Raw genomic sequence first — 24,484 nt, forward strand, 5'->3', positions numbered from 1 at the left:
GGCTGGTGAAGAAGCTATGTTTATAAACCTTACAGTTTCTTTCAAATACATAGCATTTGAGATTGCAGACAGAGTGCAGGAATTATACTAGAGATGGGCTAATTTCATGCTGTAGAGAGACTTCAGGAAAACCCGAGGGGAGGTTGCTTTCCAAAGATGATGGTGATTGGGCAGTTAATCTGTTGAGTATATGTTTTTGTTTGTTTCGCCTTGTTTTTATTGAGCTGTAACTTGCATATAACATTCTTTTAGTTTCAGATGCACAACATGATGGTTGGATGTTTTTATGTATCATGAAGGAAATCTGTTTTAATTGACACCCAGATCAAGCCACTTGCTCCTTTTCCATTGCTGTGAACTTTGGGGCTGAGGCGGATGGATAGTGAGGACTGCTAGCATTTGGTAGCATTCTTTCATTATCTTCTCTCTCTCCAAATAGTGCAAAAAAAAAAAAAAAAGTAGCTGGAGCCTTCATCACTGCTTTTAAAAGATAGCCAGGACCAGACCTACATCTTAAGTGATTCCAGAAGGCAGGGCAGTTGGTGGTTTCCTTTCTCTGAGGATAACCAGTGAGTCTGAGAATGTGAATTTAAAAAGAGCAGAGATCTTTTTCAGAATGTTTTAATTGATCCAAAAGGTCTTTCTGATCATATCAGGGCTAGAACACTGCTTGGGTATTTGAAGTTCAGGTAGAATATAATTTTTTAAAGCTGTCGAATATGGATAGATATTCCCCTAAGTCCTACTAGCTACCCAAGGAAGATCAGTGCCCTGAAAACTTAGAACCCAGTATGGAAAAGAGAAGTTATGGCCTTGTAGAACCTTAGCGCCTAAAGACGTTTCAGAAAGAAAAGGGGGAAAAGGAAAGAAACTCAGAGTAATGCGGTTTTTTGGTGTGTTTTCTGTTACTGACTGCTTCTGAATTAACCCCCTTTCCGTCCCCTTCTGTTTCCACAGTGAACACCTACCTCTTCATGATGCAGGCCCAAGGCATCCTCATCCGGGACAACATGCGGACCATTGGCGCGCAGGTGTATGAGCAGGTGGTCCGGAGCGCCTACGCCAAGAGGAACAGCAGTGTGAATGACTCAGGTGTGTTTCAGTAAAGGGGGTCTGCTCAGAATGTCTCCTCCCAGAAGAGGGACACGTGTGTCAAATAATTCTCTTCGATGGAAAAAACGTGCATTGTGGAGGAGGGGAAGGTTTGACTGAGTCTTAGGTTATCATCAAAAGAAGCTCTTGCCAAAGGAGTCCTTGTTTGTTCTGTGGACAGTATGTTAAGGGTGACCGGTTGACTCCACTTTCACTTCGTGAAGAGTATCTTTCAAGAGCCCCGCTTTTTGTGTAGTTGCCCTAAGTAGGCAGATTAAGCATGTATCTTTAGGGCACCAGAAAGGCAGGAGCACCAAAAATATTTAGAAAATAATTTGATTTCAAAAAATATATCCATACAGTCTGTGAGGAAAAATAGGTTGGTTGGACTTGACCTGCACATATTTTATGGGTTAGCATCGTGGGGTTCGTTGGTTGGACTTGACCTGCAGTTATCTTACGGGTTAGCCTTGCGGGGTTCGTTGGTTGGACTTGACCTGCAGTTATCTTATGGGTTAGCGCTGCGGGGTTTGTTGGTTGGACTTGACCTGCAGTTATTTTACGGGTTAGCGCTGCGGGGTTCGTTGGTTTTGTTTTCGCACTCCATGTGGTGCTGGTGTGCCCATGGTGCTTTCAGAGCTAGTCTGGTCCTGGCGGCCACACAGGAAGAATTGCACCATCTCGTCCCTTCCTTCAGATGCTCCTCGAACTTGGCCAGCCCAGTAGGCCCGGTTCACCTTGTTGTGTCTAAATGCTTTAGTTGAAACTTAACAAACTTCCATTTCGTAATCATCAGGCAGTCTGGGACAGGTTCCACAAATTATAAAAGTGACTTCAGGAAGAGAAATTGAATGGATCACCTAGTTTGCCTTCCTTGGTCAGGTGTGATTTTCACCTGGTGGTTGAATGCCAGTTGCATGCCCGTGTTTGGTGGTCAGACTCATTTAGCTTTGAAGAAGGCTTTTCAGATTATTCAGCTTAGCAGCAGTGACAGACCCCAGACTGAACATTTCCGCCTCAGTTTTTGGAACTTGGACCTGTAGCTTTTATTATCTTTTAAGTGCTAATTATGTAACGAGAGAAAAAGAACACCAAAGTTAGATGGCTTGCCTAACATTATATTGTTAGAACTTGAACCTGAATTGTAGGTTTGACTTTAGCTATTTTTTACAAAAGACTATACATAGCAAGTTCTTTTTGAGAGAAAGCTGTCTTTTTTTATGTCTTTTTAACTCTTCCAAAAATTGAACAGAGGAAGTATTTCCAGATGGTTAAATGGGTCTTCGTGAAGCATCTCCAATCTCCAGCCAGGGATGGTTTTTATTTAGAAAATGGATTTTGAAATTTCAGTTTACTTCGAATTCATGATTTACCTCTTATTTCTTTAACTGAGGACTAATGTGCTTTCCCTGCGGCTTCTTACTGATCTCACTCAAGCCTAGAATTATAAAACACATACATTTTTCAAAACACTTTGCTCCAACTCAACCCTTTGTTCCTCTCTAGTAAGTTCTAAGATTATCCGGAACTCACTGAAGAATGTGTAATTGCTTTGCAAATGTTGCAAATGAGAATTCTGTGGTGTTGGGATCTCAAGAGGAAGCACTGCCTCTGAAAGGGAAGTTCAGTCCTGAGAACTGACCACGTCCTAATGTATCAGTCTGCCCTGCTGGCCGGTTTAGCAGTGACCAAGCACCACAGATTAGTAAACTGATAAGCTTCGATACTTCCTTTCTTCTGGCGTGCATGCTGAAAGTCGCTTTAGAGATGTCCGACTCTTTGCAACCCCACGGACTCTAGCCCATCAGGCTCCTCTGTCCATGGGGATTCTCCAGGCAAGGATACTGGAGTGGGTTGCCATGCCCTCCTTCAGGGGGTCTTCCCAACCCAGGGATCCAACCTGTGGTTCTTAGGTCTCCTACGCCGGCAGGTGGGTTCTTTACCACTAACCACCACCTGGGAAGCCCTTCTTTCTTCTTAAAAGTTTGCAAAGAGCAGGCCGTCAACTTTTCAGAACTTTCCAGCCACGTTATGGCCTCAGGACGAATGGCCTGAGGCCTGCCCCGTGCCTAGAAGAGGAGTCACTGTAGCTCCTGAAGTCAAGGGAAAAGCTGAGCACGGTTCATCGTTTGTGGCACTCAGTGTGAAAAGGATCCCACACTCATCGTCTCGCTTGATTTGCGTATGGTTCCCTTGGGTAGGCAGGATTTTACTTCCATTTTTCCCAAGTACACGTAATCTTGGGGGTGTTGGTGTGGTTTGGTCATGTGACTGTCCCTAAATCCCGCCCCAAACCTGCTTCTGGTTGTGTGATGACTCTTTTGACTGAAGAATGAAGCCATTCAGAGCTCTTTCCCCATGTCACTCTGGATAACGAAGCGAGTATGATATCCTGACCTTTACTCTGTCCGAGTATTCAGGCCTCTCCAAGGGCAGAGCGTGCTGGGGCTTCTCGCTGGGCCATTGACGAGCTGGTCTGCTTTCTCTCAAAGTTAGAGGGCGTGGAGCAGGTCTCTGTCCCCCCGCCACTGCCGGTCTTGCAACACAAGCTCATGTTAATTCCCTGAGGGCTTGTCACCCTAGAAGCTGAGCAGAGAGTGAGTTAGCCTCTTGGAAGGCTTATCCAGGGACCCATTATTATTTGAACTTGCACGTGTTTATCTTCAAATTCAGTTCAGTTCAGTCGCTCAGTCGTGTCCGACTCTTTGCGACCCCATGAATCGCAGCACACCAGGCCTCCCTGTCCATCACCAACTCCCGGAGTTCACTCAAACTCATGTCCATCGAGTCAGTGATGCCATCCAGCCATCTCATCCTCTGTCGTCCCCTTCTCCTCCCGCCCCCAATCCCTCCCAGCATCAGGGTCTTTTCCAGTGAGTCAGCTCTTCACATGAGGTGGCCAAAGTTCTGGAGCTTCAGCTTCAGCATCATTCCTTCTAAAGAACCATCCGCTAAAATCACTCTTCCCGGCATCACTTGGGTCAGACTAGGTAAGCATCCATTTTGAGTTTAACGTGTCTCTTTTCCTCGTAAATTGTAAGTCTTTGTCGTTGGGACCTGATTATGATGGGGTTCACACTTTGTTTGCATTATCTCATGGCCTCCTCACGAGAGCTCAGGAAGATAACTGCCGTGTCCCCATTTTAGGGGCAAAGGGGTCAGAGCACATGAGTTTTAGGACTCCGTGCCATGGCGGGGTTGGGACTCACTGACCTCTGAACCCCAGCAGCGCCCTCCTTGCCTGTGTCGTCTTTGTGCCCCCTGTGCCTGGTACCCTGCCTCACACACAGGAGGCACAGAGTAAATGATTTTTGAGTGCATGAGTGGATAGATTTAACAAGGAAACCCACCTTTAAATGTTGTAATCTAGATCTGAGATTACCATCTTGATTGGCCTCTGCGTTATTGGCACATCCTTGGTGACTAAATGTTGAAGAGGAAACATCATTTCATTGCAGCTTATCCAGTAAAAACCAACTCTTTTTTAAAATTCATTTCAAAGTCGTTTTCTGCCTAGCACAGTCAGAGAGAGCGTTTGGGACCTAAAGCTGCTGAGATAGCCAGATGACCATCACTGCTGACCCGGCCACTCTCGCCAGGGGCTTGGTGAGAGTGGCCTGGCTGAGATAGTTGTGAACTGTGTTGACCCACCCCGAAAAAAGTGCTGTTGAACACATCCACGTTCAGAGGTCTTCAGGAGGCCAAGTGTGGCTGAAAAGCTTAGTGTATCGTTGAAGTAATGCCAGCTTTCTTCACCCTTGAAAGCAAACAAGGCTGCTGCCAAAAAAGAACATACCTTAAGAGATCAGGACCGTGACCTGGAAATAGCCTGAAATAGGGCTTCCCTGGTGGCTCAGTGGGTAAAGAAGCCGCCTGCAATGCAGGAGACCCGGATTCTATCCCTGGGTCGGGAAGATCCCCTAGAGGTGGGAGTGGCCACTGCCCCAGTATTCTTGCCTGGAGAATTCCACAGACAGAGGAGCCTGGTGGGCTGGAGTCTATGGGGTCGCAGAAGATGGGGCACGACTAAAACGACTGCGTATGCACGGAATGACGTGGAGAAGCTTCTTGTCACCGAAAGCCATGGGTATGTGAGACTGCGAGTCTGGCACGGTTTGCTCTGGGTGGTTGAGAGAGATGCTCAGGAGACTGTTGGCATCAGGAGAGACTTCTCTGGGTTCATCCAGGCAGCCACTTTACTCATGTGTTTGAGGTGAGTGGTGGGGTGGCCTGGCATTTCTCATTCTTAAATACAAATTCCCAAGCACCATTCTACCCAGAGAGACAGTTCTTCCCTCTGTATACACGAGCACATACACACCAACCTCCCCACACTGATGACCTGAGTCCCCACACTGATGACCTGAGTCCCCACACTGATGACCTGAGTCCCCTTCTGGTTACATACTCAGAAAAGCGTCCTCTTGCCCACATCCTTCAAAACAGGTCTGTTGTTGTAGACAGATAAAGTCATTGCCAGGATGTTTTGTACTGTATTCAAGGAGGTGGATGTTCTTAACTTCTTTGTCTCTGGTTTTGGGTGGTCAATCCATAGTCATAATGTCTCCTGTCCCAGCAGGTAGTCATTCTTAAGTGGGCTAAATCCCAAAGAATGCAGATTCTTTGTATATTACAAGTACTTTTAAAGATGTCCTGATGACATCTTTCTAAGTGTGAGTGTATGTGTATTCCACCCCCCCCCAACTTTTTTCAAACAGAGAGGCAGGTGCTTGGCCTTTTCGCAAATGGGAAGAGAAAGTAGTGATTCCCCCTGGATCTGTTGGTTAGCACTGTGAAGTCCCCACTCAGCTGGATTTGGTAGTTTGAGGGAGAAAGCAGAATTTTAGCACCCCCACATATTGGGGTAGCCACATAAACCTGAGTGCATATTGGACTTCCCTGGGGGCTTTACAAAATACCGATGTCTGCACCTCACGCCCAGAGTTCTTATTTAATAAGTCTAGGGTATAGCCTGGGCACAAGGATATTTAAGAAGCTTCCTGCTGCTAAGCTGCTAAGTCACTTCAGTCAAGTCCCACTCTGTGCGACCCCATAGACGGCAGCCCACTAGGCTCCTCTGTCCCTGGGATTCTCCAGGCAAGAACACTGGAGTGGGTTGCCATTTCCTTCTCCAATGCATGAAAGTGAAAAGTGAAAGTAAAGTCGCTCAGTCGTGCCCGACTCTTAGTGACCCCATGGACTGCAGCCTACCAGGCTCCTCCATCCATGGGATTTTCCAGGCAAGAGTACTGGAGTGGGTAAAAAGCTTCCTAGATGATTCTAATATTCAGCCAGGACTGCCAAACCACTGATGTAAAGCAGAGTTGACCAAGTAGGCTGTTTGAATCTACAGGTAGGAAGCATGTCCTCTGTTATAAAAACAGTTGCCTTCTTTGGTGCCTACCTCCCTTGCTTGAAGAACATGTTTTGGTTCAATATGGTTTAGATTTAAATTAAAAAGTAAAATCATGGTCATAGAAATTCAGCAGGCTGGCTTTTTCTCTCAACGATTCCCTCATTCAGTTGGGTTGTACTTTAGAAGACCAAGAAATTGGCGTTTGGAACCCATGAGGAGAGTAGGCAATATAGTCCTCCCATTTCCAGGCAGCTGGAGGAAGAGAACTAGGGCCCCACAGTAAGCAGGCACAGTTTTTACCATGGCGTGTGTGCGTGTGAAGTGGCTTCAGTCATTTCTGATTCTTTGCCATGTCATGAGCAATTAATTTTCTCTGCCTCTTCCACTTTAAAAGGCTTCTACTGCTAGTGGGAAGGTAGATTTTGTTTAAATTTTTACGTAAAGAATTGAAAATTAGAATTGATGGAATTAGGGTTTGGTGGGGTGGGGGTTCTCCAAGGTGTAGGGCAAGGTTATGGACTTTCAATTAGGACTTGTATATTTGAGGCTTTCTTAACAATGACATTATTAATTTAGTAGCTGGAAGAAAAAAAATAAGTGGTCTTTTGTTTCCTGCTTGCTGTGATGAAACAGGAGGAAAGGGCGCAGGGCACAGCCTTTAAAAGAATGACGTAGCTGTTGAATACGACATAAACTGGTTAGAACCAACTGGATCCAAGATGGTGGATGAGTTGACTTGCGCTAGACTTTGAGCCTCAGTGTGGTTCATTGTAACTCATCAGCAAGCTGAATGACAAACCATGGGTACCATGACAGTTCTGGGGCTGAGCATAAAAGGTCAAAAAGTGGGCAGTGACCCAGTTCCTGAAAATCTCCACCCCTTCCCGAAAATAGTTGCAATAATCCTCCCACTCATTAGCCCATGAAATACCAAGCCCATAAAAACTAACCACCACGTATTTTGGGGCCTCTCATCTTCTGAGATGGGACTTGCCTGGTGGCTCACTGGTAAAGAATGTAGAAGGTGCAAGTTCAGTCCCTGGGTTGGGAAGATCTCCTGGAGAAGGAAATGGCAACACACTCCAGTATTCTTGCCTGGGAAACCCTATGAACAGAGGGGCCTGGTGGGCTACAGTCCACAGGGGTCACAAAATTGTCAGACACAGCGAGCAACTAAACAATAGGGACAAATGTCAAGGTCATCAACCCATAGTTTAATCAGGTCTCAGACTCGCACCAGGCACGTCTCCTCATAGGAGTTCTGTATACAGTGCCTCACTTTCCTTATCTGTAAAAAGATAAGAGATTGGAGGACCCCCTTCATACCTCCCTCTAGAAAAAAGGCATTTGCAATAAAGACATCACTGAAATAACAGTAGATATTGTGTGTATGTATGTGTGTAAATGATGGAAGTTGGAAAGCAGATGGACCAGTGATAAAGGGCTTAACAGACCTGAGAAGACTCACTGCTAATGTGCAACAAGGAAAGCCAACCACCCCATAGTTGATACCGCACAATCGCTCAGAAGCTCAGAAGTTAGAATATCAGGTATTTCTGGAGATAAAAATAAAGGTGGCAACTAAGTTAAAGGTGGGTTGAAAGCTGTTTAAAAAGCAGCCCGACATTCTATCCCCCAGCCTGGCAAAGTACTGGAGACTTGATAACCCCCAGCCAGAGATCATAAAACAGAGGGCCTGTCAGCTGGGGCACCTGGCTTTTTTCAGGCTGCCCCCAGCTTTTCCTCCTCCTGTTTCAGGATGCTTGTAACAAAGACTGTACCATTCTGGCAGGAGATTAGAATGACTTCTCTGGGGAACCTGACCGGACCAAGAAGAAAGATCTACTGACCCTGGAGGTTTCCCATCCAAACCTCTGACCAGAACACCCTCCAAAGAAGAACCTCCATCCAGACGCTTCCAGTTAGCTGATTTCGAGCCCCACTCTTAAATGTTAGCAGATGGCCAAGCGTCACTGTGCTGGCGATCAAAACAAGTAACAAATTGGAAGAAACAATTTGCTGGGAGGAGAAAACTTAACCAGCACACATGTTCTCAAGGGTCAGAGGAAAAGGATTGTAAACATGGAACAAGATATAGAAAAAGATGAACGTTCGGAAAATTAAAAGGACACTTGGAAATTAAAAAAAAGCAGGAAATGATAATTAAAAGGACTAGATAAAATTGAGGAAATCTCTCTGAAGGTAGAGCAGAAAAATGGCAGGATAGAAAGTCAGGTAGAAAAGATGAGAAAATTATAGGGCCAGGAGGCCCAACATCTAAGTCATATTTCTGTTTCTAGAAAGAGAGCCCAGAGTACAGAAGGCAGGAAATCACAGTGATACCTCCGAAAAATTCTCGCACAGGACTTGAATCCCCAGACTTCAGAGGCCACTGCATTGCCAACGCAGTGGGGCAGGCACACCAATATCAAATTTCCTGAACAAAGAGAAAGTTCTTCACGCTTCCAGAAAGAAATTACTGTTACCTTTTACAAAGAATGGGATTTGGAATGACTTTGGACTTACAGGCCCAGGGGACTGTAGAAGGAAGTGGAACAGCACCTTTACAATTCCAAAGGAAAATTTATCTCCAGCCTAGAATTCTGTAAAACCCATGTATCAAGTGAGGAAGAATAAAAATAATCAGATATCCAAGGTTTCAAAATCACTTCCGTTTCCCCGCTTTTAGGAAGCCACTGGAAGACCGTGCTTTACCAAGTGAAAACAAAGAAGTTGAAGTTAGGAAAACTGAGGTTCGACACTCTAGGGAGATGAATGGACTCCCCTGGCCATTGATGAAGGGAGATCCCAGAGTAGCCCGAGTGAATCACGCTCCCAGGAACACCCGTCCACGTTGGAGTGGGTTGGGAGGCGCTGCACCTTCATAGCAAGAGGAAGACCCGATGCCTGTGTCTTGAGGGGAAGTGAAGTGTCGAAGGGCAAGACACCCACTGTCATCATTCCACGTAAAACGGAGCAAACAGGAAAACAAGACAGTCTGGGGCGGGGGGAACTGCAGGAAAGGAAATGTAATCATCCTTTCCACATTTCTCAGCAACAGAGAATGCGTATTGAATCATCATAATAGAAATACTGAAGATTGTCCTAACCACAATCAGCATGTCTGACTGCAGGGATACTGGAGGATAGGAAGGGCATGTGTGTGGTGGCGGCAGGGGAGGAAGGGTACGAAATCTTCATCCCCCATAGTGAGAAGTTAACAGACCTAAAAACAAAGCATCGAGATCAACTGTATACCGTAAAAAAGAACAGAACTGTGCCATTTGTAGAGATGTGGATAGACCTAGAGACTGTCATACAAAGTGAAGTCAGGCAGAAAATAAACAAGTATCGTACGTTATGAACACATATATGTGGAATCTAGAAAAGAATGGTACTGATGATCTTATTTGCAAAGCAGAAATAGAGACACAGACATAGAATAAATAAATAAATATATATACACACACATATATATATATCAGATCAGTCACTCAGTCGTGTCCGACTCTTTTCGACCCCATGAATCGCAGCACGCCAGGCCTCCCTGTCCATCACCAACTCCCGGAGTTCACCCAGACTCACATCCATCGAGTCAGTGATGCCATCCAGCCATCTCATCCTCTGTTGTCCCCTTCTCCTCCTGCCCCCAATCCCTCCCAGCATCAGGGTCTTTTCCAATGAATCAACTCTTTGCATGAGGTGGCCAAAGTATTGGAGTTTCAGCTTTAGCATCATTCCTTCCAAAGAAAACCCAGGGCTGATCTCCTTCAGAATGGACTGGTTGCATCTCCTTGCAGTCCAAGGGACTCTCAAGAGTCTTCTCCAACACCACAGTTCAAAAGCATCAATTCTTCGGCGCTCAGCCTTCTTCACAGTCCAACTCTCACATCCATACATGACCACAGGAAAAACCATAGCCTTGACTAGACGAACCTTTGTTGGCAAAGTAATATCTCTGCTTTTGAATATGCTATCTAGGTTGGTCATAACTTTCCTTCCAAGGAGTAAGTGTCTTTTAATTTCATGGCTGCAGTCACCATCTTCAGTGATTTTGGAGCCCAGAAAAATAAAGTCTGACACTGTTTCCCCATCTATTTCCCATGAAGTGGTGGGACCAGATGCCATGATCTTCGTTTTCTGAATGTTGAGCTTTAAGCCAACTTTTTCACTCTCCGTTTTCACTTTCATCAAGAGACTTTTTAGTTCCTCTTCACTTTCTGCCATAAGGGTGGTGTCATCTGCATATCTGAGGTTATTGATATTTCTCCTGGCAATCTTGATTCCAGCTTGTGTTTCTTCCAGCCCAGCGTTTCTCATGATGTACTCTGCATATAAGTTAAATAAACAGGGTGACAATATACAGCCTTGACGAACTCCTTGTCCTATTTGGAACTAGTCTGTTGTTCCCTGTCCAGTTCTAACTGTTGCTTCCTGACCTGCATACAAATTTCTCAAGAGGCAGATCGGGTGGTCTGGTATTCCCATCTCTTGAAGAATTTTCCACAGTTTATTGTGATCCATACAGTCAAAGGCTTTGGCATAGTCAATAAAGTAGAAATAGATGTTTTTCTGGAACTCTCTTGCTTTTTTAATGATTCAGCAGATGTTGGCAATTTGATCTCTGGTTCCTCTGCCTTTTCTAAAACCAGCTTGAACATCAGGAAGTTCACGGTTCACATATTGCTGAAGCCTGGCTTGGAGAATTTTGAGCATTACTTTACTAGCGTGTGAGATGAGTGCAATTGTGCAGTAGTTTGAGCATTCTTTGGCATTGCCTTTCTTTGAGATTGGAATGAACACTGACCTTTTCCAGTCCTGTGGCCACTGCTGAGTTTTCCAAATTTGCTGGCATATTGAGTGCAGCACTTTCACAGCATCATCGTTCAGGATTTGGAATAGCTCAACTGGAATTCCATCACCTCCACTAGCTTTGTTCGTAGTGAGGCTTTCTAAGGCGCACTGACTTCACGTTCCAGGATGTCTGGCTCTAGGTGAGTGATATACATACACACCAAGGTGAGTGTGGGTGGACTGAGAGACCCGGGATTGCCACGTACACACTGCTGATAACTAGGCATGAAATGGATGACTGTGAAGCACAGGGAGCGCTGCTCAGTGCTCTGTGCTGAACTAAATGGGAAGGAATCCAAAAAAAGAAGGGATATATGTAAATGGGTACCTGGTTGACTTTGCTGTTCAGCAGAAACTAACACAACTTTGTAAAGCAAGTATACCGCAATAAAGAAAAAAAGGACACTGCCCAAAAAAGAAAAGATTGGCTGTATAGGCTGATGGAGATAAATACTAAGGTATGCATATACGTACATGTTGGTTGCTCAGCTGTGTCCGACTGTTTGTGACCCCATAGACTGTAGCCCACCAGGCTCTTCTGTCCGTGGGATCCTCCAGGCAAGAATACTAGAGTGAGTAGCCATTCTCTTCTCCAGGGAATCTTCCCAACCCAGGGATCGAACCCAAGTCTCTTGCATTGCAGGCAGATTCTTTACCATCTGAGCCATCAGGGAAGCCCCAAATACTAAGGCAGTTGATGAACACAAGTGAGGACATTTCCTTTCAGAAAGACATGGGAGGTGATGCTGGTTTCTCTTTTTTATTTATGTTGCAAGGTTGTTTGACTATGAACTGACTGCATATAAAACTATAATAACAGTAAGAATAGAAACACTGGTGAAATAGTATCATCTGATTAACATTTCTATTGATGTATTGAAATTTTAGCTGAAGGGCTAAGTCAGCATCCTGCCTCACCGAAAGATAATGACTTAGAAAAATCCTTGTTGTTGGACATCTGAGAATTGCAGAGATGATGACTTGTACCAATCGGAGCTGCCTTTTCTTTTCTTTCCTCTCTAGATTATCCTCTCGACTTGAACCACAGCGAATCCTTCCTACAGACCACGACTTTTCTTCCTGAAGACTTCACCTACTTTGCAAACCATACCTGTCCCGAAAGGCTCCCTTCCATGAGTGAGTAGAGTGCTTGCTTATCTTCCTCTGCGTTTAAAACCGATGTCCTTCTGTTTGATTAAAATAAAAGGGAGAGTGTTCCTGATCTCTTGATATGTCTACTTACAGAGAGATTATAAACTCCTGGCCCTTGGAAATAGGAACTATGAAGGCTGCATGTGTCCTGGCTCCTCTCCAGCCCTTCTGCAGGGCCGCCTATGTTCCTGGTGCCATTTCCCACCACATTTTTCACTCTTTGCTTTGTAACTTGAGGTCTGTTAAGATATCCTTGAGAAAGTGTAGGCAACCAGCTTTGTCTTTTACTATAAATCTCACACTGATTGTATAACTCATTTAATATGAGGGAAGTTATTTTCTTAACAAAGTGCTGGTTAAGAAAAATTCTTGCATCTTTTTTTTCTCTTCCTTTTTCCTCTTCCCCTTCCCTTCCTCTTTCCTTCAGAATCTCGTGTGTAACCTAAAGCAATGACAGTGTACTGTTACACCTTTCCTGTGCTTTGGGGCTTCTTGGACTATCTTCTTCCTGACTTGAGTTCGAGATGATGCATGTTCTGAGTTTGGCCATGACCAGTTAGGGTCACTGATCAGTGAATCGGGCAGCATGTCTGCACTCGGCTTAGGAGCACACAGAGATGCTACCAAGCTCAGCTGCTTTTCTCCTTCCTCTTTGAGAAGTTCAGCTGCTGTTGTACTTGGTCTTCATTTCTTTCTACATCCTTGGCAGAAGCAGAACTCCCAAGTCTTTATTTCCTGATTTGCTGCTTTACCCAGTAATAGGGATGAACTGAAACCCACTGGGTTGGGAAGCAGACGTAGGGACCCCCCCATCCTTGTTAAAAAACACAGCCCACTGAAGAAGCACTGAACCACTCCAGAGATTACAGCCCTGAATGTAGGAATTTCGTGGCCTCTTACTAATTTTTTTCCCCCATCTCTGTTCAGAGGGCCCGATAGACATAAACATGAGTGAGATTGGAATGGATGCCATCCATGAACTCTTCTCTAAAGACCCAACCATCAAGCTTGGCGGTCACTGGAAGCCATCAGATTGTGTGCCTCGGTGGAAGGTAGGGTGGGGTCAGACCCCAGGTGCTGGGAAGCCTACCTGGCACTTGCTGTCATGTGAATCACCATGGATTTCACTCTGACATTTGGTAATTTGCACCCTACTTACCACTTATTGCAAAGGATTTGCATCTGATGGAAACATATTGGAGGAGTGGGTTTCCCTGAGGACTTTGCTGTAGCCACAGACATACGCATTGTTCTGGTCACTGAACCAGGACCCTTTTTCTTCCTTCCAGGAATATTGGCTAAGCAGTGGGGGGAGGCGGGTGGTGGGTCTCTCCTGATAGATTTGCAGAAGCCATCTTCACAAATTCAGCGCTTTATGCTTTATTTGGCATTGTTGCCATGAATTTAGTGGAGTAAAAAGCAGAACTATCTAGCCTGACTATGAGAATTGTTTAGTTTTTTTCTGCATGACTGTAATCAGGAGACATCAGTAGTGTGGCTCAAGCTTATGACAGTGGCTTAAGTCAATTCTTTGAACAAGTGTTGTGTAAAGTGCTTATTCCGTGCCAGCCCTGTGAGATGCTATAGCGCAGCAGTGATCAAAGCGGATCTGGAACAAAGCAGTGTTTCCACCCCATCACTGGGATGTAAAGTCAATTTAATGATCAACATTAAATATATATATATAAGTGTTTTTTTATGTCGGTTAAAAGTATTCATTTAGTACATGTGTTGATAATATGGGGCTTCCCAGGTGGCTCAGATGGTAAAGAATCCACCTGCAATGTGGGACAACCCCTGGGTTGGGAAGATGCCCTAGAGAAGGAAATGGCTACCCACTCCAGTATTCTTGCCTGGAGAATATACAAGACACAGAACAAGGCTTTGCTCTGATGTAAAGGAGTGTTAAGACATCTCACCTCCCCTCCTAATCTCTTAGTTAGTGGTTGGGACAAGCACACCCACGTTGTTCTAAAACAAGCTGCGCTAGAATAAAGAGACAGGAGATACTATTGACAAAAGGGCGACTGCAGAGAAGTGGAGGATAAGGCAGCTTGCCGGAGCCCCCCAAGCGGGCCGGGCCCCAGTGCTGTGGGAGTAGTCGAGGGAGCTCGCTGACTGGGCGGCCTCTGTCACTGTGACCCGCTGCAGGTGGCCATCCTTGTCCCCTTCCGGAACCGCCACGAGCACCTCCCGGTCCTGCTCCGACACCTCATTCCCATGCTCCAGCGCCAGCGCCTGCGGTTTGCGTTTTATGTGGTGGAGCAAGTGAGTGGCTCTTTCTTCCCTCTTCTTTCTTTTCCAAGACTACAGTTGAGAGAGCTTCAGGCTGATCCATCCTTGGGGTTAAGAGCCCATAAGATGGAAAACTCACGATCGAGTGGCCCTGTGGGGGCAGGGAGCAGAGGGCGTCCTGCGCTCCTCCGTGGAGACGTTCAGTACCAGCAGGTCTGCGTGCTGCCTGGAACCTCGTTTGCCCTTGAACAGAAGCCTCTTGTGGGCTGGTGGAGATGTTCAGGACCAGCAGGTCTGCGTGCTGCCTGGAACCTTGTTACCCTTGAACAGAGGCCTCTTGTGGGCTGCTTTTCCTGGAACTGCTTTGGGTATTGTCTTCACATTTCAGACCCAGGAGATAAGGGGCTGCAGGTAGAAATGGCCGTGTTGTTTTTCCTTCCGTGTAGGGGGCTGGGTACTCTTCTAAATGCCGTTACACAGCTGACTGTGCCTTCAAACGGCCTTGGAGAGAGAGGCTTAGGTTTATCCTTATCACCCTTTTTTATTCCTGAGGAAGTTGAGGCCAGAGGTCAAGTGATGGTGAGTCAGTGATGAACCAGGCAGGACCCACCTCCCTTCCGGCCGGCCCAGTGATCTCTCAATAAGGTCTCCTTTAGGCAGGGCTGAGGCAGCAAAGATTCTTCTTCAAGAGTCCTTTTAAAAATAAAGTTCTGCTTCTTTTAGGTTGGCACCCAACCCTTTAATCGAGCCATGCTTTTTAATGTGGGTTTTCAAGAAGCAATGAAGGACCTGGACTGGGACTGCCTAATTTTTCATGACGTGGATCACATACCAGAAAGTGATCGTAACTATTACGGATGTGGACAGATGCCAAGGCATTTTGCGACTAAACTGGATAAGTATATGTATCTGTGAGTTTCATTTCCTTTTAATTAAAGAGGTTAAATTTAGAAGGATGATGAAAGATCCAAGGATGACCAAATCAAATTAGCTCCAACGTGAATTGCAATCTACTGATGAATGGATAAACCAAATGTAGTATATCCATTCATATGATGGAATGCTATTTGGCAATAAGAAGAAATGAAGTACTGATACATGTGACAGCCTAGATGAACCTATATGCTCAGTGAAAGAAAACTAGCTACAAAAGACCGAGTATTATATGATTCAGTTTGTATGAAATGTTCAGAATAGGCAAATCTGCAGAGACAGAAGGAAGAACAGTGGTTGCATAGGGTTGAGGAGAGTAGGGAGAAATGAGTGACTGCTGCTGATGACGGGTGCAAGGCTGCTTGGTGGGGGGCGGTGATGAAATTGATTAACACTGATTGTGGCCATGGTTGCAAATCTCCATGAATATATATAAAAAAAACCCCATTGAATTATACACCTTAAGGAAATTAGGGACTTCTCTGGTGGTCTAGTGGCTAAGACTCCATGCCCCCAATGTGGGGGACCAAGGTTTGATCCCTGGTCAGGAGACTAGATTCCACATACTTCAACAAAGATCAAAGACCCCACCTGCCACACTCAGACCAAACCAATCAATCAATAAATATTTTTTTAAAAATAATAAATGGGTAAGTTGTATGGTATGTCAATTCTGTCTCAATAAAGCTGTGATTTAAAAAAAAAATGAGAAAAGAAATTTAATTAGCTACTTGGGTTGATGCATTTGGCCCGAGGAAACCATTTCAGGTGGTTTGGGGCAGTAGCACAGAGAGTATTGCTTTACTTAAGACTTAGTTCTCCCATGAGATGGCCTGTTCTAGGGGGAAAAAAGAGAACACCCTTTCATGCATGGATAATTGATGCCATACATCTCCTTTTAGGCTTCCTTATACTGAGTTCTTTGGCGGAGTGAGCGGCTTAACAGTGGAACAGTTTCGGAAGATCAACGGCTTTCCTAACGCGTTCTGGGGGTGGGGTGGAGAAGATGACGACCTGTGGAACAGGTATTGCCCTTCTTCTGATGTCTTCTAGAAACACTCCCTTAGGCTCTCCAGACCAGCACTGTCTAGTAGGAATATGACGCATTAAGCCATGTATTTAATTTTCAATGTTCTAGTAGCTCTATTTAGAAAGATTTAAAAAAGGAAAAAGGTGAAATTAATTTATTATATTAATAAAAATATTTTAACAATTATACTTACTGCAGTATATCCAAAACAATACCATTTCAACATGCAATCCATATAAAATTTATTTTAATATAAAATATTAATGAGATATTCTGCATTCCTTTTTTTTTCTTACTAAATCTTAGAAATCTGGTGTGTACTTTACACACATAGCCCATTGCACTGAAACCTTCCCAAACCAGAGGTCAGATATGAGTTATACAGATTTATCCATGCCATCAGGTACGGCTCGTATTTTAAGTTTGTAGGAACAATCTCATGTGTGAGTAGTGTCAAATAGTATTTTTGTACAGTAAGTAAATAGTAGGGGCTTCCCTGGTGGCTCAGCAGTAAAGTATCCACCTGCCAGTGCAGGAGATGCCAGTTCAATCCGTGGGTCGGGAAGATCCCCTGGAGAAGGAAAAGGTAACCCACTCCAGTGTTCTTGCCTGGGAAATTCCGTAAACAGAGGAGCCTGATGGGCTACAGTCCAAGGGGTCACAAAGAGTTGGACACAACTGAGCCACTAAATAGCAGCCCAGCAACTATGCCATTTTTACATAAGGGATTTGGGCATTCTCGGATTTTAGTAACTGCAGGGCGGGTGCTGGAACCAGTCCCCCCACGTGGAAACTGAGGAACGACTATATATCACAATGAGAGTATAAGTTGGATTCAGAGGAGGCTGGTAAAAATTCAGATAATACAGAAGTGTATAAACAAAAGGGGCTTCCGTGGTGGCTCAACGGTAAAGAATCCACCTGCAATGCAGGAGTCGTAGGAAATGCAGGTTTGATCCCTGGGTCGAGAAGATCCCCTGGAGGAGGGCATGGTGACCCACTCCATGGACAGAGGAGCTTGGTGGGCTACAGTCCATAGGGTCGCCAAGAATTGGACACAACTGAAGTGACTTAGCATGCACGCACGCATATAAACAAGAGAGTGTAAGTCCTAATCCCCATTGATATCCTGTTTCCTTCCCAGGAAGTAGCCATTTCAACAAGCAGTTTCTTTATAGTTGTTTCTATTCATACATAAACAGCCCAGACACATCCCTTCTCCCCTTCTAATCATGTCAGTACAGAGAGCCATTTCATTATTATTACAATTATGTGGTATTTCCTTGTATAGACAGACAGCAATTTGTTTTTAATCCTGTCCTGTTGATGAACAGTGTTGTTTAATTTTGAGCATCTTCTGTTCACATGTGCAAATATTTCTGTAGGTTAATTTCCTGGTCGCAGAACTGCAGAGTCAAGAAGTAAACGCACTTTAAAAATTTTGATAGTTATTGTCTGATTTTCCTTCAGAAAAGATTGCAAAAGTATTGTGACCAACAGTACATAAGCGTACAGATTTTCTTAGCACACCACCTGCTTTTGGATATAAACAACCATTGAAATTTGTGCCCATTTCAGCACAGCAGCTCCTGGACAATTCTTTCTCGGTCTGTTAGGTAAAAATGGCATCTCATCCTTTTAATTTGGGTTTCTTAGGAACCTGGTGAGGATGAGCAGCCTTTCCATACTGGTTTGACTGGTTTCTGAATCTAGTTGGGCTCCCCTAGGACATCTGTTGGAGAAGGCAGTGGCACCCCACTCCAGTACTCTTGCCTGGAAAATCCCATGGACAGAGGAGCCTGGTAGGCTGCAGTCCATGGGGTCGCTAAGAGTTGGACATGACTGAGCGACTTCACTTTAACTTTTCACTTTCATGCATTGGAGGAGGAAATGGCAACCCACTCCAGTGTTCTTGCCCAGAGAATCCCAGGGACGGGGGAGCCTGGTGGGCTGCCGTCTATGGGGTTGCACAGAGTCAGACACGACTGAAGCGACGCAGCAGCAGCAGCAGCAGGACATCTGTTCTGCCGGCTCATCCTGTTCTTTCTCCAGCTCAGCAAGGAGTCCCTCAGGCCAGGAATGTGTGACTGTTTCCCCAGCACCCCACACAATTCCAGGCACACAGTAGGCATCTCATACATGGTTATCAAATGAGAGGGAGAACACATCTTCACCCTGTCAGCCCTCCACACCCGCGGGTTCTGAATTTGAGGACTCAACCAACTGTGGATTGGGGGGTGGGGTGCGGAATTCCGAAAAGTTCCAAAAATCAAAACTTGCTTGCTCCCCATAAGCAACTATTTACATAGCGTTGACGCTAGAGGTGATGTAAGGTTTGCTGGAGGATGTGGGGGTCATATGCAGATACTGTGCCACTTCGGGCTTCCCAGGTGGCTCAGAGGGTAAAGAATCCACCTGCCAATTCAGGAGACGTAAGAGACACAGGTTCCATCCCTGGGTCAGGAAGATCCCCTGGAGAAGGAAATGGCAACCCACTCCAGTACTCTTGCCTGGGAAAGTGTGTGGACAGAGGAGCCTGGTGGGTTACAGTCCATGGGGTCACAAACGAGTCAGACACGACTCAGCGACTAAACAACAAACAAGCTGACCCGGGGTGGGGGGGCATGTGTGCACACATGGTTGCACCTGTCACTGAGACCCCATGTCAAACCTCGGGAATTTTTAATTTCTCTTCTTTTTCAAAACTTTTCATATTGTAGACTTCTTTTCTAAAACCATGAACTTATCCAGAGGGAAAGTGACTTGAATATATAGATGCAAAAGAAGCACTGTTGTTCAGCTTGGCGTTCCTCAGCCTTGGGATAGGTTTGGTCTCACCTGTCAGACTTGATCATTTTACCCATCTTCTTTGTCTTGGACAGAGTGCAGAATGCAGGCTATTCTGTGAGTCGGCCAGAAGGTGACACAGGGAAGTACAAGTCCATTCCTCATCACCATCGAGGAGAGGTCCAGTTTCTTGGAAGGTTGGTGCAGTTTGTTTATTCCTCATACAAAAGTCCTGTATTTCCAGGGTCCTCAAGCATTGCAGTCCCCGGGCTTGCTCCTCACCCCTTTCAAGGTCTTGTTCAGACAGCTGTTTGAGAGTTCCTGTTTATCACTCAGTTAAGTGTGAGGCAGGTGTTTGGGGGCAAAATGATACTATTGGTGAAAAATGTGATTGTAAGATCTTTTAAGGAAATCACTCCTTCTCCTTAAGCTTTGTAGTTGTCTGCGCTGTAGCCTTCAGGGAGTTGGAGAAAAACCCATTCGGGTCAAAGTCTGTGTAACTGACGCTCGTGTGACAGAGTTTGGCACCCTCTCTGCGAGCTCAGTTCTGAAAGGGTGTCCCTGAGCCTCTGTGCGGCTGCAGCTGCTGTATCACCCTGTACACCTTCAAGGAAAAGAACTCCAGGTCAGGCTGAGCAGAGGCGAGTGCATGGCGTGCATCTCCAGGTCCTCGGGAGTGGCTCTTTCTGTCTTTTGTTAATCGTTGGGAGGACTGTCCTCACGACAGTCGATCTGACTGCATGAACTGTTTTCCTGGGGAGTAAGAGGGCACTGAATACAGACGGAACTTTCTCGTCCCGCCATTTAACATCTTACCTCCGCTTCCCCGCTCAGTGAGTGATCTCGAGCGAGCCAGTTAGGACTGTGAACCTCGGTTTCCTCCTCTGCCGAGGGGCAGGCGCGTTAAATAAAGCCCAGCCGCTCAAATAGGAGGTGTTTCCAGGTCTGATAATGGCGCGCAGCCTGGAGGAGCCGAACGGCTGATGACCCGCCCTGCGGGGCCGGGCAGGAGCGTGGTCTCCCCGGGTCGTGCTGCTCGGCCCCTCGCTCAGAGCCGCCCCTGTGCCCCCGCTTCACAGGTACGCTCTGCTGAGGAAGTCCAAGGAGCGGCAAGCGGTGGACGGCCTCAACAACTTGAACTACTTCGCGAACGTCACGTACGACGCCTTGTATAAAAACATTACCGTCAACTTGACACCCGAGCTGGCTCAGGTGACTGAGTACTGAGAGGAGGAGGGAACAGTCGTTGGCTTCCCCCACCGCCCCCGGGACAGCAGCCCGCCGACGCGTCTCGGGGGGCGCGCCGCAGAGGAAGAGAACAGGAAACCCAGCGCCTCCTGAAGGATCACAGGGTTCAAGGAAAAAAAAAATGTGAACAGAGCACACGCACAAAAACGCCTTCCCCGTCCGGACCCGCCGGGGTGGAGGGAGGCGCCCGGGAACTGACCGACGTCTGTCCTGCTGCCCTCCTCCCCGGCCTCCCGCCCCGTCTCAGCCACGGGCCTCCGCAAGCGGAACCGGAGCCGCCCCGGAGCCTCTTCCCCCGCGAGAACGGCCTGGGCAGCTTCTTGGCCTCCAGAGCAGAGAGGCAGACCCGCGCAGGGCAGCTGTGTTTTAGGAAGAGCAAAAGGAAACTCCACACAACCATCCTTCTACATATCTGGTGTTCCCTCTCTCTCTCTCTCTTTTCTAAATTACCTGCTTTGGGTGGGGATTGAGGGTGGAGGGGGAGGGCTTGGGGAAGAGAAATAGACATGCAACAATCACTTCTTGAAGAAGTATAATTGTAAATAAGCCATGTAAAATGCCTTTTTTTTTTTTTTTAATTTTCTAGCTGGCTCCAACTCAAACCGAGGGTTTATATATCAGATCCTGTATTGGTTTGGCAGATGCAGGAACTCGGCTAAAAGGGAACGACAGCCATCTCCCCGGTTGCTGTCACTGTGGAAGGGAGTGGACATAGAGCATGTCACAGCAGAACAAAACAGCCCAGTCATTATCACCAGTGGCCAGCTTCTTCTGCCTCACCTCCCGTCCCCTTTTCCAAAAGCGTTGCTCTTGACTTTGGCTTTGGTTTTCTCTTCCCTGTTGGGCAGTCCTTCCCGGTCCCAGCCTTGTGCTGAACAGGAAGCTGTGTTAGGATAGTGCTGTCCTGCTTGAAGCAAACCCTTCAGGTGGGCCCAGTGCACACCACTGGGTCTCTCACCTTGGTGTCTCATCCTTTCCTCGGCATCAGGAGAGAGTGGGGGTGTTGGTTTTTCCTACTTTCTGTTTCTCTCTCTTTCTTTCGCTTGCTCTTGTGGACCGTGGCCACAGTTTTTGAAATCTGTGCCTAAATTACCAACCAGCTTCAATGATTCCTCTGAATATTCCCCTTTTTGGTTTCTGGAAAGGTTTTGTGTTTTTTTTTGGTTAACATTATTAACTAGTGTTGGGTTGGCCAAAAAGCTTGCTTGGGTCATTCTGTACCATCGTATGGGAAAGCCCAAATGAACTTCTTGGCCAGCCCAATATATAGAATCATGAGCAACTGAATGATGTGGAACTTAGCCAGGGAGCAGGTGACACTTGTGTGCTGCGGGTCAACTGGGATCCAGGCTAGACCAAATCAGAGCTTTGGGATTAGCTTAACAAAGCTGCCGGACAGACAGACACAGGAGCCCACATGCTCCTTTCACACCCCCATGTGCTTTTTTGAAGTCAGATTCTAAATTGTATTTGAATTTGTGCCTCTCTGTTTCCCTTGAGCCAAATCCCTCACCTCATAGTTCCCTTTGGCTCCTGCAGAATTCTGAGAAATACCAGGTTTCCCCCATCCTTTTCCATAAAACATATTTATGTATCCGTACTAAAGAGTACTTTCTGAGGAGTACTTCATAGTTTTTTTTTAATTGCCTTGTTTGCCTTCAGTTTCCTTAATTTTCATGGTTTACATGGATGTGTGTGTAGGGGCTGTATTTGTGTATATACACGTGGGTTGGGGTTTTTGCATGTGTGGGTTCCATGGACGTATGATCCCCACAAGCTGTGGGAGTGATTGGCCAGGCCTTGTTTTTTTAATGTGTGTTTTTGTTCTTTCGAAGAAGAGGATGCTATTTAGAAAAGAAACCGCATTGCAAAGCTCTTACCAGCTCGTATGAGAGAGCAGATTCCTGCCCTTGAGCACGCTGGTAAGTTGTTATCATAAATGTTTTAAAAGAGTTTTGAGCATTTCATGCTTTAAAAGACCTTCACAGGGAATATGACACACAAAATTCTTTTGGTTTTCCTTTGACGTAAGGTGCATAAAGCAATAAAAATTTCTTTCTCCCTTCCTCCATGCGCCCCCAGGCCTCGTGCTGGCCTGGCCTCTTCTTTCTCTGAGAGCTGTGAGCTGCTTTCAGTGTGACAAAATTACGATGTCCTTTGGAAGAATTTGCCAGGGCAGACTGATCATTGGTCAGGGATGGCCCATGTTTGAAGCCTTTCATTAGCGTATTTGCCGTAAGAACAAATGCTGGCAGAAAGCTAACAACACCTAATTTGACAAAGAAAATGCTGGCTTGAGGACAAAAGGAAAAAGTCTTTCCAGGGCTGGAAGTTGGGTGACTTAAATCATCTTGCAATCATGTGTGAGTTTGTTTTATCTGTGTGAAGTCTCTTACTGTGCACTGTTAAATCATTTATCCACTAAACTGAGTGGGGAAACGTAAAAGAAAAAATGAAAAACCGCAGCCAGCCCCACGTGCTGTTGATGGCGTGTTGATAGCGTGAAATTATCATGTTAAACAACAAGAACCAAGTGTGACCTTGCGCGTATTTTGGCAGCTGAAATTCCTTAAGGCTACCAAACGGATGACCCCTTAAATCAACCTTGTCTTTCGATTGCAGTGTGCAAGGAAAAGTCTTCTTTCACGCTGATTTTTTTGGCGGGGAGGGAGTGTCCACAAAGCTATTCATATTGACAACACAGGGCCTCCCCTAAGAGCCGCTCCACCACGGACACCTATAGCTGAACGACAGCCACGTGGACTGATGGTATCCACTCACCAATGACGATGACATTGAACTAGCTTGTTTCCATCACTACGATTTTTGAGCTTGCTCTTATGTTTTAAGAGGTGCCAGGGGTACATTTTTGCACTGAAATCTAAAGATGTTTTAAAAAACACTTTTCACAAGAATATAGTCCTTTGTCATTACATTATTTACTCATGTGTTTGTACATTTTTGTATGTTAATTTATGAATGATTTTTTCAGTAAAAAATACATATTCAAGAACCAAACCTTGGTGGTTGTCTCTCTTTGTCCAGGACAGTTTGACTTCTTAGAGTCTTGGCTTCTGCTTTAGCCGAGCTGACCTCAGGTGGTCCTGAGAGGAATACTGCAACCCAAGCCCTGCAGTCAGGCCAGTTGAGTGAAAAATGCTGCTGATGTAACCAAAGCATTGAACCCCCTGTGCTATGGGGCATCTGCCCACACTTGGGTCTTCATTCAAGAACTGGCCCAGGAAGGGGATTCCTTGGTTAGGATTTCATGTTTCCACTGAAGGGGCCACAGGTCCAATCCCTGGTTGCAGAGCTAATATCCTGTGTGCCAAGTGACCACAACAGCAAAAGATTTAAAAAGGGGCTTCTCTGGAGGCCTGAGCTTCCCTGGTGGCTCAGATGGTAAAGAATTGCCTGCAGTGCAAAAGACCTGGGTTTGATCCCTGGGTTGGGAAGATCTCTTGGAGAAGGGAATGGCGACCCACTCCGGTATTCTTGCCTACAGAATCCCACAGACAAAGGAGTCCATGGGTTCGAAAAGAGTCGGACACAACTGAGCAACTTAACGCTTTTATTTTCCCTGGTGATCTAGTTGTTGACTCCACACTTCCTCTGCAGGGAGCACAGTTCCCTGATCCCTGGTCAGGGAACTAAAATCCTATGTGCCCAGAGGTGTGGCCAAAAAAAAAAAAAAAAAGGAATTGGCCCAGGTAATGCCCATTAAGTCAAATCAGACACCTGGAGGGATAGGGGAGGGTCGATGGAGTTTGCCTCCAGAAGGTCCTCGGGCCAGTCCA

At 45.9% G+C, this 24,484-nt stretch overlaps 1 protein-coding gene and 1 long non-coding RNA gene across 14 annotated transcripts in view; both read left to right on the top strand.

Moving 5' to 3' along the window:
- Positions 1-23,705, top strand: part of B4GALT5 (beta-1,4-galactosyltransferase 5) — a 100,099-nt gene extending 76,394 nt beyond the window's left edge. For 11 of the 13 annotated variants that reach the window (XM_086331430.1, XM_086331426.1, XM_086331428.1 and 8 more), the window contains 8 exons: positions 958-1,092; positions 12,326-12,439; positions 13,382-13,506; positions 14,606-14,722; positions 15,413-15,600; positions 16,525-16,647; positions 19,535-19,636; positions 20,519-23,705. In XM_086331430.1, the coding sequence (XP_086187556.1) occupies positions 958-1,092; positions 12,326-12,439; positions 13,382-13,506; positions 14,606-14,722; positions 15,413-15,600; positions 16,525-16,647; positions 19,535-19,636; positions 20,519-20,666 (1,052 nt within the window). In that variant the 3' untranslated portion in view covers positions 20,667-23,705. Of the gene's footprint in view, positions 1-141; positions 182-252; positions 403-957; positions 1,093-12,325; positions 12,440-13,381; positions 13,507-14,605; positions 14,723-15,412; positions 15,601-16,524; positions 16,648-19,534; positions 19,637-20,518 lie in introns of those variants that run through there. The other 2 variants (XM_086331431.1, XM_086331435.1) reach the window with 2 other exon arrangements.
- On the top strand, positions 1,099-8,122 carry LOC147360026 (uncharacterized). The gene is made up of 2 exons (XR_015138913.1): positions 1,099-3,289; positions 3,949-8,122. It is a non-coding gene; the product is annotated as an uncharacterized LOC147360026 (long non-coding RNA).
- Positions 23,706-24,484: the final 779 nt, after the last annotated feature.

This window comes from Bos grunniens, chromosome 13, assembly GCF_055505025.1.
Source record: "Bos grunniens cultivar Pamir isolate PY7600 chromosome 13, Bosgru_T2T1.0, whole genome shotgun sequence".
NCBI lineage: Eukaryota > Metazoa > Chordata > Mammalia > Artiodactyla > Bovidae > Bos > Bos grunniens.